The sequence below is a fragment of the Eschscholzia californica genome, unplaced genomic scaffold (assembly GCF_041429995.1).
Source record: "Eschscholzia californica isolate CP2 unplaced genomic scaffold, dmEscCali1.0.p SCAF_2, whole genome shotgun sequence".
Classification (NCBI taxonomy): Eukaryota; Viridiplantae; Streptophyta; class Magnoliopsida; order Ranunculales; family Papaveraceae; genus Eschscholzia; species Eschscholzia californica.
In genome coordinates, this window is record NW_028238309.1 from 108720 (window position 1) to 123860 (window position 15141).

At 36.9% G+C, this 15141-nt stretch overlaps 2 protein-coding genes across 7 annotated transcripts; one reads left to right on the top strand and one right to left on the bottom strand.

Moving 5' to 3' along the window:
- Positions 1 to 471: 471 nt before the first annotated feature.
- LOC147554836 (protein FAR1-RELATED SEQUENCE 4-like) lies at positions 472 to 3888 on the bottom strand. 6 transcript variants are annotated; one of them, XR_015234316.1, is made up of 5 exons: positions 3392 to 3888; positions 3249 to 3309; positions 911 to 3148; positions 753 to 831; positions 472 to 671 (listed from the first exon to the last, which is right to left on the bottom strand). XR_015234316.1 is itself a non-coding variant. In XM_086659841.1 (5 exons), coding segments are annotated over exons 3-5 (2310 nt in total). In that variant the 5' UTR covers positions 3143 to 3148; positions 3249 to 3309; positions 3392 to 3888; the 3' UTR covers positions 472 to 669. The 6 variants fall into 6 exon arrangements, 4 of the variants coding, with proteins under 4 accessions (XP_086515967.1, XP_086515970.1, XP_086515968.1 ...); XM_086659841.1 differs by having other exon boundaries at positions 753 to 828; XR_015234317.1 differs by having other exon boundaries at positions 911 to 3309; positions 3392 to 3853.
- Positions 3889 to 12950: 9062 nt separating this feature from the next.
- LOC147554837 (uncharacterized) lies at positions 12951 to 14431 on the top strand. Its single transcript, XM_086664293.1, has one exon. The coding sequence runs from the start codon at positions 13433 to 13435 to the stop codon at positions 14312 to 14314; it is 882 nt and encodes a 293-aa protein (XP_086520419.1). The 5' UTR covers positions 12951 to 13432; the 3' UTR covers positions 14315 to 14431.
- Positions 14432 to 15141: the final 710 nt, after the last annotated feature.

Sequence of the window (15141 nt, forward strand, 5' to 3'; positions counted from 1 at the left end):
GTGTAATTCTCCGAAGTATTTTTAAGAGGAGATTTTAATGTTTAGACCTTCAAAACTGCACTTGAAGTTGTGTGCTTGTTGCCTTTGAACTTTTGAAGGTTCTGTGGCGTTATAAATTGTTTCCCAAAAAGCCTGCCTAGACGACCTGTCTAGAGGACCCGTCCCTTGGACCCATGAAGCCTTTTGCATCTCCAGTGAAAGATATTCAAATGTAATAGGATTTTTTACTTGTTGTACTTTTTAATTTTGTTGTGAACTAGTTCTACGTAGCTATTTCAAGAAGTTAATTAAGAAGTTTTCTACTATTTGGAACGTAACGGTGACCACTATTTTGTTAAAATACATTCCAAACTTTATGGTGTTGGAGTTATTTCTTCGTTATATACTGATGAACTGTTATGCAATATGTTAAAGAGTGTATGGAAACAAAAATAAAAACAATTTATACAAGGATTCAATAATAGATGAAACTTCAGAAGAAAAAAAGATAGATTAACAAGTGTTTATGGTCATGGTGTTTTTAGTTTAATAACTCCACATATCTCAAACAAAAAACTTAGACATCATATTGTCTTGACAAGAAGATAGAAGAATCCTTTGAGAACGACTCTCAACTTCTAATCGCTTTGGTTTTCATCAAGTCATTCCAAGCTTCCCGGTCCTTCATTGTCCTGTAACACAAAATATTCATACAATGACTATAATATTCAAACAATCAAAAGATTACAATTAAAAATGAGAAAAATATGCACATTTGTTATTATGTGGAGGATTTTTATGACTTTCTTGAGTAGCATTAAATCCCACGTTTTGTAGACCATCATCTTCCTACTATATAAAAGACTTCATTATAGTTGTATTTTCTAAAAATACTTCTAAGTAAAAAAATCATGATTGCATAGTAACGAACCTTGGTTCTCTTGTTACTTGACACATCTTTTTCCTTCGATTTGGTGAAAAGTGTAGACTCTAACTCTTTTGTATGAGGTCGTCCCTTACGCCACACACAATATGGATCAAGCAAGATTTCTTCATTATCATTACCGTTGGAACTACTACCTACATTAGTTCTCGAGATTGGATCTGGATTTAAACTCTGTTTAAACAAAGGTATCGTTTTTTTCTCATTCTCAACCCACTCAATATATCGTTCACAACGATGATCATCATCACACGCCAAGTCTGCAAGTTCAATAAATGCACGACATAATCGATCATATGTATGAAGATTCTCACTTATTGCCCTATCATCATATCCAATTGACAACTTTGTGTGTGCTCTCGTAACATCATTTCTCCATCTACGAAGAATGTATTTTTCTGGAATAAAGTCAATACCAAGATCAAGCAACACCAATATAGAATGCCTACACAATAAGCCCTTAGACTCAAACATAAAACAACTACAATGTATACTGCCACTCGTTTGATTGCAATAAACTTTATAAACCATTCTTTTCTTCATTCCCTCTCCAATGACAATGTCAGCCCGTATGTCATGTACGGTGAACATGCCTTCTTGGTAACTATGTATTTCCTTGCAATATAACAATTCAATCAACTCATTTTGAAATACTTTGAACTTCTCTGTGGTGTATACTTGTTGAGCTTGTTTTTCTATGGCAAATCTAGTTACACATGGTATCTGGTGTGCGTATGACCTAAAGTCCGCCTCCGCCTCCTTTTGGGCTTTATCTCTTAATGCATGGCCATATTGTTCAAAAAATTGTTTTAGAGTTGTTTTAGAATCAACATAACCATCAAAAAAAGTATTCACATTTTCACTTCGTTGTATAGTTGACATGCTAGCCCAAAAACTATTATTAAGGTAAATTGGAACCCAACGATACTTATCTGCGTATAATTTAGTCAACCATTTATTTTGATGTAAATCATATTTGTCAAGCATGTTTAACCAACCTTCTTCAAACTCTCTAGGGTCTTGAGAATCATATACTAAATGGTTCAGCGTCGAACTGATCTGATCTTTTTGTTTATTGCTACCAAACTTTACAGGCAACTTCTTCAAAATATGCCATAAACACCATCTATGCCTAGTGTTAGGAAATACTATCTCAATCGCACTCTGCATTGCCTTACATTGGTTCGTAATTATTCCTTGAGGAGGGCAATTATCCATGCAAGCGAGCCATGCTTGAAACAACCAAACAAATGTATCTATGTCTTCATTTGAAATGAGACTGCACCCGAGTAAGATTGTATGACCATGATGATTTACTCCAACAAATGGAGCAAATGGCATTTCGTGTTTGTTAGTCAAGTAAGTCGTATCAAATGCAACCACATCGCCAAATTCTTTATAAGATTTTCTACTCTTTCCATCGGCCCAAAATACATTTTTCAGCATACCTTCTTCATCGTGGTCCATACAATAGAAAAAATCTTTATTTTGCGATTGCATCTTCAAGAAATAACGTTGTACTGCAACTAAATCGCCTTCACCAAGGCGCAATGGCCTAACTTTTGTTAGGTAATTCTGACAATCTTTTTTGTTCGCAGTCAAGTTTTCATAACCATGTTCATCTTCAACAACCGTGTCAAAACTCTTACATACTTGAGTTCCTGCTCTATCATGCAATTTTGAATCTTTTTTTACGGATGACTTGATGTTTCTATAGCATTTATAAAATCTAGACTTGCTAGGACTTAATGGATGGTTGTGATCAAGATAGGAAGACGTTATTTTCCATCTTTCGTCTTCTTCAAGCGTTACTCTAATCTTAACTAAACAACCTGTTTTGGAAGAGGGTTTCGGATTTAAGCAATTCGAAGAAGTACTTTTAGGTTTTCCTTCTCTACCACACGAATAAGTAACCCATCGAAGCAAACCACTAGAGTCTCTTTTAGTAGTTCTTTTCTTTGCAGGAAACCCTGATAAAAATGCATATTTCTTAAAAAGTTCAAACACAAACTCAAGATTATCGTGTATTGTTCCAATCTTTAGTAATTCCAATAGTTCTAGTTTACTAAAGTTTGAACAATCAAACTTTTTTTCACTCTCTACACATTCTTTTCCGGATTCACAATCATCTTCGGGTCCACAATCATCTTCTTCACCAAAATTCCCATGATCAATATCCTTATCAAGATCTACATTATGGTCTATAGATATTCCTTCCATAGATACCTTGAATAAATCAATGAAAAATAAGAACAATCTAGGTACCAAGAAATGTAAGGGACATTATATGTTAATATAAAAAAAGAAAATTGTGATCTGAAGTTACCTTGTAGAGAGGGAATTAGGAAAACAGATGTCAAAATTTTGAGCAACAACTAGACTAGTAGCTGAAAGTTAGAGAAGTAAGTCAAACAAAAATGGAAGACAATACTATAAGAAAATCCTAATAGATATAATATCTAAAGTTACCTTATTTTTGAAGAGTAAGAGTAGTAGATGAAGGCAACGGAAAAGCTAGGGCTCTTCGGTTTGAACTGATGATGAAAAATGGACAACTTGAAACTAGGGCTCTTTGAAGCTTTTTGAGACAAATGACTGATTGAACAAGGAAAGTAGAGGGTGGAGAATTAATTTGGTTAAATTTATTAGGGCTTTCGATCTCAGCCCTTGAAAAAATTAAAGGCTGAGATTGAAAGTTAAGTGGGAACCGTTAAGTGAGGGATGGAACCGAAATGCTGACCAATGAATATTGAAGGGAAGCTACTCTACTCTACTGGCCAAGTTACCAGGTTTCTTTCTCTCTTGTTTAACAACCTAAACCCTAATCCTTTTATGTTGAGAGCTGTTCGTTTCGGGGTGATCCTCATTTTTAGTTTCACTTTAGGGTAACCATTAAAGCGAAAATTGGATAGTAATGTCTGCAGTACTGTCAAACATCAAAGCAATTGTTTTCAAACATAAGCGAGAATCGATCACGGGCTTTTCATGTTTATATATGGGCATTTTTCCCTTCGCGCCTGGGCTAACTTGTGCTCAGGCGTATTTTAGCCCAACAAACTTATTGCCTCGTGTACTTTAGCGTGGACTAACTTGCGTCGTGGCGTATTAAGTGACATAGTGAGTGGTATGCCATGGAATTGCGTCCAAAACCAAACTACATCGAACTCATGGTCTCCCGGCACAATATCTCGTTTGCGATTTTAATCACAACCAAGTCTTCTACAAATAACCCATGGAAAATTCTTTAGTGCCAAATTGAGTTCAGACTCAGTCATAAATCTAATTAGAAACACATTTTGCTTTACATCTGTCGAAGTGAATTTATTTGGACCATGAAGTACTTTAGAAAGTCGCTTGGCCGATTTCGGTTCGTTTGGTGCTTTGGGATCAAACTACTCCACTTTTTGATGATCCCAATATCCGAACAAGGTCTTCTCCATCCACCATTAACGGAGTTTTCTCCTCCACAGAGAGAGCGCTGAATAGTGGGAGAAAGTAAACATCGCGTGCCTCCATATTGTTGAACTTTAAAGAACAGAGAAAGCATATCTACTCATTTGAAAAAAACGATAACAAAGAGACTAAATCTCGTGAATGAAGTCCCCTAAAAGGTAAAAATTGGTAGGAAACCTAGGTTGTGTTTGATAGCAATTAGGGGAAAACAAAAAAAAATAGAGAAACATTTAGTTCGAAAAACTTTTTCTACGAGAATAATTTTCTCTCTAATATCTTTATATGTTCTACCGTTTGGTTTGATAGAGGACTTTTTTTAAAAGTTTTCTATGTTCCACTTATTGGACACCAACTAAAAAAAAATTCATGTTATTACTATTTTTTTTTTTTTGTTAAGATATGTTACTACTCTCTTCCCAGTAAAGTTTTCACCCTCTCTAGGGGTGGGAAACGGGCCGGGCTCGGGTACCGGTGGGCACCTCTAGTCCGGGCTCGGGCGTTTCGGGTACCATATTCTAATGAACAATTGACTTCTCAGGCGGGCTCGGGCCGGGCAAAAGTCAGATTTTCTTGCACAAAGCCCGCCATGGGTACTAGCCCATGACGGGCATAACAGGCATCGGGCGGGCCGGGTAGCGGGCCGAACATCTTCAAATTTCTAATTTTTTAAAATTTTAATTTCTTTGGATAAAACACAAATACCACCATGAACCCTAGATTTGTTAGTAAGTCAAAGGAAGATCAACATGAAAAAAAAGAAGTAGAGATCTACACAAATATTAGACCTTAACACAAATACTAATCTTCTGCAATTTTTATCTTTATAGAGAGAGACAGAGATAAATATATATCCAGATCTAAATACATGAAAGATTCATGAAATTATTTTCACAGATCTATATCAAAACTTTCTAAAAGATTTACTTATTGTTTCTTCTTAGATTTACCCAATAGCAAATATACAAATCTACTTGAAAATAAAATATTTACTGAGAAAAGATAAGAGTAAAGAGAATATTTGCAGAAAAGAGATAAAGATCTATTTCTTGTAGATCTTCCATGATGTTAACCTTCACTCTTCATAGCTTATCTTCAACCAACAACTCACTATCTTCGTTTTTTTGCTTTAATCTTCATATTTCTCTATGTTTCAATCGTCATTTCTTTGTCTTTCTCTCTCAATCTCCTTCTCTCTCACTCTCGTTCTCTCTCTCTCACTCTCGTTCTCTCTCAGTCTCCTTCTCTCTCACTCTCTCGTTCTCTCTCTCTCTCTCTCTCTCTCTCTCTCTCTCTCTCTCTCTCTCTCTCTCTCTCTCTCTCTCTCTCTCTCTCTCTCTCTCTCTCTCGTTATTTCTCCCTACCTCTCCCTCTTTTTCTTCCTCATTTTGATTAGAGGAGAATGGAGATGCAAAAAGAGGTTTTATACCTTACAAACCCTAACGTCAAAAATCTAAATCTGACCATCCATCTCTAATCTAACGGACCATATAAGTCGGGTATGTGATTCGGGCTTTGTGTTCGGGTAATGTACTCGGGCAAGGCTTTTCTTAGTAGAGCCCAAGCCCGCCCACAAAAATCTAGCGGGCCGGGCGGGCAAAGCCCGTCTCGGGCTTCGGGCAGCACGTTTTTTCGTCGGACTCGGGGGTTCCGGGCCGGGTTTCGGGCTCCCGGGCTAAATTCCCACCCCTAACCCTCTCCCCCTCTTTCTAAACCTACCCATTTTTCATCAGTCACCACCAACAAAAACTCCTTTCTCTCTCCCATTTTTCATCTATATCACCAGCAATATCATCTACCCAGTTCACATAATCAAAGCGAAATAAAGAAAAAGTAGTATTTAAACCGCTAATTTTTAACGTTACTTCATATTTCGAGATTGAGATTTAGAGAGAGAGTCAAATCTGTTGAAAAGGGGGCTTTTAAACCAAATTTGGGTTTGGGCCCAATATAAAAGTGTGGGTTTGAGTAAATGGTTTACCAAACTAGAAGGGGTAAAAAAGTAAAAGCCTCATGAAATTAATTAAAAGGGTGTAGAGAGTTCTTTTCTTAGTCAAGTTCAAGAACAATCTAGAGAGAGAATGTAAAAGGAGAATAGTATACAAGAAACTTGAAGAAGAAGACATAGATCTAGTATGAATATTGTGTTTAAGGTAAGAACTAACTTCAATATCTAGTTTAATATTGTGACAAAACTTTGTGTCTCTTGTTTTATGAGATTGTGTAGATCTAAATAAGCTTTATTATGTGAAAGTATGTTGATGTGAATCTTTTGAGTTTATTTGAGTGTATTGAAGTATCTATACCTCTAATCTCCAACAAATTGGTATCAGAGCCATATTAGTTTATCAATTCAAGCTTTTTCAACATTTTTGAGATCTAGGGTTTGTGAAATTTTTGGGGATCTTTTAAGAAAATGTCAAATATGATACAACCTCAAATACCTAGGTTAACTAAAGAGAACTATGAACATTGGTGTATTCAAATGAGTGTACTATTGGGATCTCAAGATTTGTGGGATATTGTTCAAAATGGTTATGTAGAACCAACTCAAGAAGAAGAGAGTTTTATGAATGATGTACAAAAGTGTGTTCTTAAAGACTCAAGAAAGATGGATAAAAAAGCCTTATTTCTTATCTATCAAGGAATTGATAGTCCTACATTTGAAAAAGTGTCCGAAGCAAAATCATCGAAAGAGGCTTGGAATATTCTCAAGAATTCATTTAGAGGAGTTGATAAAGTGGTAAAGGTTCGTCTCCAAATTTTGCGTGGTGAATTTGAAAGATTGAGTATGAATGAAGGAGAACTTGTCTCCGATTATGTTTCATGAGTATTGTCTAATGTTAACGAAATGAAAAGGTGTGGTGAAAAATGTGATGATGTTCGGGTGATGGAGAAGATTTTACGGTCTTTGACACCTAAATTTGATAATGTGGTTATTGTCGTTGAAGAATCAAAAGATTTGGAATCCATGACGGTAGATGAATTGATGGGAACATTGCAAATCCATGAACAAAGGGTGAATAGAAATGTCGCAACCTCTTCAAATTGTTCGGTTGATCAAGTACTTCAAGCAAAACTCACTTTAGAAGAAAAACAATATACACCCCAAAAAGAAAGAGGCTATGAGAGTTATGGTAGAGGTTATGATAATGGTAGAAGAGGCTTTGGAAACCAAAGAGGAAGAAATTTTTTTAATAGAGGAAGAACAAATGAACCAAGAGGAAGAGGTAGAGGAAACTTTACTAGAGCTTATAATAGCCAAGGTAGAGACAAAAGGGATATTGAATGCTATAATTGTCACAAGCTCGGGCATTATAGTAATGAATGTTAGTATAAAAATCAAGTTAAGGAAGAATCAAAACCTTGTTGAAGATGAAGTAGAAATTAATGTTGATCCTACATTGTTATTTTCTTGTGATGGTTTTGACGAATCACAAACAAACACTTGGTATTTCGACACCGGTGCAAGTAATCATATTTGTGGAAAAAGAGAATTGTTTGTTGAAGTGAATGAAAGTGTGAAAGGGTGTGTAAAGTTCGGTGACTCCTCAAAGATACCGGTGCTAGGGAAAGGTAATATCCTCATTCAACTAAAAAATGGAAAACATAACTATATTTCCGATGTCTATTATGTTCCCGCAATGAAAAATAATATTTTGAGTTTGGGACAACTTTTAGAAAAAGGTTATGATATAAGATTGAAGGATCTTCATCTCACATTAAGAGATAGAAGTGGAACTCTAATTGCTAAGGTAAAGATGGCAAAGAATAGATTATTTCCCTTGAACATTCAACATGGTGATGCAAAATGCTTAAACTCTATTGTGAAAGATGAATCTTGGTTGTGGCACTTGAGACTTGGGCATCTAAACTTTGATGGGATAAAGACCTTGGCAAGCAAGAATATGGTAAGGGGTTTACCATGTATTGATCACCCAAACAAAGTGTGTGAAGGGTGTATCTTTGGCAAGCATCATCGCACAAGTTTTTCTAAAGAAGGGAGGTGGAGAGCATCTAATATATTGGAGCTTGTGCATACCGATGTTTGTGGTCCATTGAAGCCAATGACAAATGGAGGTAACAATTACTTTCTCACTTTTATTGATGATTTTAGTAGAAAAACATGGGTTTATTTCTTAAAAAATAAATCCGAAGTATTTGAGACATTCAAAGAGTTCAAGAACATGGTTGAGAAACAAAGTGGTTTTATGATAAAGAAACTAAGGTCCGATAGAGGTGGAGAATACACCTCAAGAGCATTTGATATGTTTTGTAGAGAACATGGGATTGTTCATGAACTTACTCCGTCATACACACCACAACTAAATGGAGTTGCCGAAAGGAAAAATCGCACCATATTAGACATGGCAAGAAGCATGTTAAAAGAAAAAAGTTTGCCTAGAGAATCTTGGGGTGAAGCCGTTGCATGTGCCGTATACTTGTTAAATAGATGTCCCACTAAAAGTGTCTATATGAAGACCCCACAAGAGGCATGGGGTTATTACAAGCCTAGTGTATCTCATTTAAAGATATTTGGATGTATTGCTTATGCAAAGATACCGGAAGCAAGAAGAACAAAACTTGATGACAAAGGTGAGAAATGTATCTTTCTTGGGTATAATGAGCAAATGAAATGTTACAAGTTGTTTAATCCAATTGTCAATAAAGTTCTATTTAGTAGGGATGTGATATTTGAAGAAGATTTGGCATGGGAATGGAAAGGAAAAGAAATTGTTCAAGTTGAACTTAGACTTGAAGGAGAAGAAGAAGAAGATGTGCGACCAAGAGAATTTCAAAGAGACCCACAAACACCATCGTCCTCATCTCCATCATCCTCAGCATCGGGGGGAAGTTCTAATGAAGGGTCAATGAAAACAAGAAGTTTGAGAGAGATATATGAAGTTGTGGATAATGAAGAAGAATTAAACTTGTGTTGTTTTCTCATGGATTGTGATCCTATTAGTTATGAAGAAGTCATCCAAGAAGAAAAATGGGAAAATGCTATGAATGAAGAAATTAATGCAATTGAAAAAAATGATACTTGGGAGTTGACAAATTTACCAAAAGGATACAAACCTATTGGTGTGAAGTGGGTGTATAAGACAAAGAAGAATGCAAGTGGAGAAGTCCAAAGATACAAAGCAAGACTTGTAGCTAAAGGTTACAAGCAAAGAGCCGGCATTGATTATAGTGAGGTATTTGCTCCCGTTGCTCGTATGGAAACAATTAGATTGTTAATCTCTATAGCGGCTCAATATTCATGGAAAATTTATCAACTTGATGTCAAGTCGGCATTCTTGAATGGTATCCTTGAGGAGGAGATATATGTTGAACAACCTTTAGGGTATGTTAGAAAGGGCAAAGAAGATAAAGTTTATAAGTTGAAGAAGGCCCTTTATGGGTTAAAGCAAGCTCCACGTGCATGGAATGCAAGAATTGATAAGTATTTTCAAGAAAATAAATTTGAAAAGTGTCCTCATGAGCACACTTTATATATGAAAGTGAAAGAAGGTGGAGGAATGTTATTTGTTTGTCTCTATGTTGATGATTTGATATTCACCGGTAATGATTCAAGACTATTTGATGAGTTCAAGAAGAGCATGATTAAGGAATTTGATATGACCGATATTGGGTTGATGGGTCATTTCCTTGGTATTGAAGTGAAGCAAATGGAAAATGACATATTTATTTCTTAAAGTGGATATGCTAAGGAAGTTCTTAAAAGGTTTAAAATGGAGTCATGTAATCCGGTAAACACCCCTCTTGATAGTGGAGTGGAGTTGAGAAAATGCTCAAGAAGAAGTGATGTCGATCCTACATATTTCAAAAGTTTGATTGGAAGTCTACGTTATCTTACATGTACAAGACCGGATATTCTTTATGGAGTTGGGCTAGTGAGTAGGTATATGGAGACACCGGATGAATCTCATCTTAATGTTGCAAAGAGGCTCCTTCGATATATTAAAGGTACGCTCAATGATGGTTTATTTTTCTCTTGTGAACAAGATTTTAAGCTTATCGGTTATTCCGATAGTGATTGGGGCAGAGACTTAGATGAAAGAAAGAGTACATCGGGGTTTGTATTTTTTATGGGTTACACGGCATTTACTTGGTCTTCTAAAAAACAACCCATTGTGACTTTATCTACTTGTGAGGCGGAATATGTAGCCGCTAGCTCTATGGTTTGTCATGCAATTTGGTTAAGAAATATGTTGAAGCATCTTCAATGCCCTCAAGTTGGTCCAACCGAAGTGTTCCTTGATAACAAATCGGCTATTGCTTTAGCCAAGAATCCCGTTTGTCATGAAAGAAGCAAGCACATTGATACACGCTACCATTTTATTCGTGAACATGTTAAGGAAGGTGATATTGAAGTGATGTATTGCAAGTCTCAAGATCAAATAGCGGATATATTTACGAAGCCCTTGAAGCATGATGTCTTTGAGAGATTGAAGTGGATGTTAGGTATGAGAAGCTATGGAAATTTGGTTTAAGGGGGGATGTTGAAAAGGGAGCTTTTAAACCAAATTTGGGTTTGGGCCCAATATAAAAGTGTGGGTTTGAGTAAATGGTTTACCAAACTAGAAGGGGTAAAAAAGTAAAAGCCTCATGAAATTAATTAAAAGGGTGTAGAGAGTTCTTTTCTTAGTCAAGTTCAAGAACAATCTAGAGAGAGAAAGTAAAAGGAGAATAGTATACAAGAAACTTGAAGAAGAAGACATAGATCTAGTATGAATATTGTGTTTAAGGTAAGAACTAACTTCAATATCTAGTTTAATATTGTGACAAAACTTTGTGTCTCTTGTTTTATGAGATTGTGTAGATCTAAATAAGTATGTTGATGTGAATCTTTTGAGTTTATTTGAGTGTATTGAAGTATCTATACCTCTAATCTCCAACAAAATCGGCATTAGGTTTGATCAAATAAAATGAATCAAAATAATTTTTGATCTGTAATGGAGTTTTAACACATAAAATGGTTCTTGATATGCAAAAAATACAAAATTTAACTCTGTAAGAATCTAGAGAGAGCGAGTATAGAGATAAATGGGTTATCAATACTACTTGGAAAGCTTATGTCGATGGGTTTTGCTTGCAAGAAGAAAAACAACCTCCAACCAATATTGTTCAACGAACAATAGTGGAGATTATTTAGATTCTGAATTCATAAAGTACAAAATACCACTACTAGTGATTCTTGATCTGAATATGAGGTTGAGTTTCATCTTACATAAAACCCAGGAGAAGAGGAAACAGAGAACAATGGAGATGAAGAGTTATTCAACATCATCACTAGTAATGGTATGAATAAAAGAAACTAATGGAAGATTATGAAGAATATAGAAAAACCCATCTCTTTCTCTTCTTTTCTTTCCCTGCAACTTTTGTGAATTAAAAACAAAAGAGTTTTTATTAGGAGGTGGGTTGGAAATACAACATAACCGAAAGTGTGAAGCTCGATACCACAAAGTGAAAGTAGAGAGGAAGAGAGAGAAACACACAAGAGCCCATAAGTGAACGAGAAAGTCTTTCTCTCTCAGGAGTTGGGTAAAGAGATTCCTCGTTTTCTGGGAAAAATGGAAAACGTTAGTCACGTGCCCAATGTTTTCTTTTTCTCTCTATTGGCAATCAAACAAGTGAAAATTTATATTTCAGAGAAAAAGTTTCTCCTTTCCCTGGAAAAACTGCCTATCAAACTGACCCCTAGAAGAACAAGTTAAAGTGGGGTGACTATTCAGTCTAAACTGCCAGTAACCGCCGTTAGATAACCGTTCCCTCTTCGTGTAAGATGGCGAAACCAAGGGTCGCTCAATCGCTCTGCTCCACTACATCTATTATACTAACCCGCTTTTTTCTTTCGGTTCGATACCCTATCTAGAACACCTGAAACATGAAGAAAGTGGGGTTACGTCTAAGACAGGCTAAACCTGTCTCCCTGGTTAAATTAGATGGACTACTTATAGCCAACAAAGAAAAATGTCTACCGGAACGTATTTTCAGTTTTAAGTTGGTTATTAATGATATTGCAGAGTAGATGCACTACGTTTTCTTTTAATATTAAGTTGAAGTGTATCTTTAATTACACATTACCTAGAAATCTAATTGTTTGATGAGCGTGTTAGTAAAAAAAATGCACGTGGCGAGTTTTGTGCAAAATATTTTCAATTTTGTCTGCATTGAACCCGGAGATGGAGGAGGTGTCGTTGAATTTGTTAGTGGAGGTCGTTAGTGTTGAAGGTGGTAGTGGGAGAGGAAAAAGAGGAAGTTAAAAAATATGGTCGGTGTTACGGGGAAATAAAGAAATTTTCCGGGGTTTGAAGTTTTACCCCAAACAACCAACTCCTTATACTTTTTCAGCTTCTTCTTCCTTTCACCTACCACCACCATCTCCGGCAACTTCCATCATCTCTTGCAAAGTCTACCATTTCAGGCGATAATTTTTTTTTCTCCTCTCCATCTCCGGCGAAGGGAATCCTCTCCTTCGCCGGACCTCTGGTTTCCAGACGAAACCAGACGAGATCTGGTTTGTTCTTCAAACCAGATCTTCCCTTCGCCGGACCTCTGGTTTCCAGACGAGATCTGGTTTGTTCTTCAAACCAGATCTCGTCTAGTTGTTCAAACTAGACGAGCTCCGACGAAGGGGCTCCTCTCCTTCGGCGGAGACAATGAGAAGAAAGAGAGAACAAGAGAAAAGAGGGAGAAGAGAGAAGATAGAGAGAAGATGATGAAGTCGCTAGCAACATCCGGCCGGCGACATTTAAAAGGTGTGCTTGGTTTAATTTGTTTTTGTTTTCCACCGTCTTCCTCGAAATTTTTTTTACTTTCCCCGAAACAGTGGCAAAAAATATAGGGGTCGTGGTGTTTAGAGGAAAGAGGGGAATTTTTTTTAGTTCCACTCAACAGTAGTTACCTTTTTTTTTTTTTTTAATGGTACTGCCTTGCCTTGTTCAGTTGGTAATTGGGTCTTGTTCTAGATAGAGAGCAGAGAGAGAGAAGAGCATCTCCCTTGCATTCCCTAGTACTTTAGTGACAGTAGTAATTAGGGCTAGGAATCCGATGGCAAAAATTGGCGCAGCTGGTGTTATCTTCTCCCGTTATATCATCCGAAATGCTTCTTCATCATCCTCCTTGGTTAACCGATTATCTCCCTCTACTCCTCCTCCTCTTCCAACAACAACTCTCAACTCCATTTCTTCTTCTTCAAACACCAGATTCCTTAGCTCCTTTAAAACCAACAGCACCATCTCTTTCCCAGATTCTGATGATGACGATTTTCAGAATGATAATAAGATCAGGTGCAACAAACCCATTTCTCCTCCTTACGACCCATTCAACAAGAAGCCTGTCATCGAAGAACCTAAAGACCCCAAAGACCTCCAAGAAATATTCCACAAGATGAGGAGCGACGGTCTCATCAACAATGCCATCAAGATGTTCGACGCATTGTCTAAAGATGGTCTTACCCACGAGGCCATGGAATTGTTCTCTATCATCAAAGACAAAGGAAACATGCCCGACGTTGTCGCTCACACTGCCGTTATCGAAGCTTACGCCAATGCCGGGGGCCATTCCAAGGAGGCTCTTAAAGTCTACATGAAGATGCTTGCCGCCGGAGTCAAGCCAAACGCATACACCTACACAGTCTTGATCAAGGGTCTCTCTAAGGATGGCAAACTTGTGGATGCCAAGAAATACTTACTCGAGATGATGGACAGAGGGATTCGCCCCAACCCAGGAACTTACACCGCCGTCTTTGAAGCTTTCTTCTCCAACAACCAAGAAGAAGAAGAAGAACAAAAAGCGAGGGAATTTCTGGAGCAGATGAAGGCCAAGGGATTCGTCTTAAAGGATGATGATGAGAGTGCAGTGCGGGAACATCTCGCTACCAAGAGCAAGAGGGTGTTCACAAATGTTATCAGTCTACTCTTCTCCAAATGATATTAGTAGGAATACCCTAATAATAATATTTCCAAATCCTAAACTACTCTTTCACTTAATTTTTCTCTTTAGACTCTATATCTAATGATTATAAGATTGACCAAGTTTTCTTAAAAATGCAAACTCTCAAGCTTACAAATTTTCTACAACTACTTTTTGGATGTATAAACAATAGAATTACAGCTTACAAGTTAAAACTTCGTCAACAGTTGGTAGCCCAAGTAGTTCCAAGATGTTGACATAAAACTCCAGAAAACCCTAGAGGTCCCAGGTTTCGAATCCCAGAGAAGGTGGAATTTTTGGTTATTTGAATTAAGATTATTAGAGTATAAGTAATGTGGTTGGGCTTTAGACCATCGTTTAGTTGGGCTATATGTCCGGTCTTGACGTCACCAGGTCAAACGCTAATTTAGGCATTGCCTTCCTTCTAATCACACATTGCTTTTAACCAAATTAGGGATTGTCTTTAGCAAAATTGTTTTTAACATGGACATTGCCTACAAATTATCTCTAATTTTCTTATTCGATCAACTAAAAGGCTACAACACACACATATTCTTTCACAGAACACTTTTTTGTTTTCGACAAATTAGTGGAAAGACATTCTGTTAGTATGATGCTACCCAAGTCACTCAGTCAGTAACAATTAAAGGAACTTATTGTTGATGAGTTAGAAGGCATGAAAGTTAGTAACTTGGCTTGTTAAACAAACATACACGTTCATCTATGATCTATAAGAAGTCGGACGTCATCACTTCATTTCATCATGGAGATTGCTGCACAGTCTGAGAACCCCCCCCCCCCCCCACCCACTCATACCAGGCCAG

Coding starts and splice junctions, on each gene's coding strand:
- LOC147554836 (XM_086659841.1), bottom strand. CDS start 3,142: ATGGAAGGAATATCTATAGACCATAATGTAGATCTTGATAAGGATATT. Junction 829..910: donor CAAGTAACAAGAGAACCAAG/GTTCGTTACTAT, acceptor TTTATATAGTAG/GAAGATGATGGTCTACAAAA.
- LOC147554837 (XM_086664293.1), top strand. CDS start 13,433: ATGGCAAAAATTGGCGCAGCTGGTGTTATCTTCTCCCGTTATATCATC.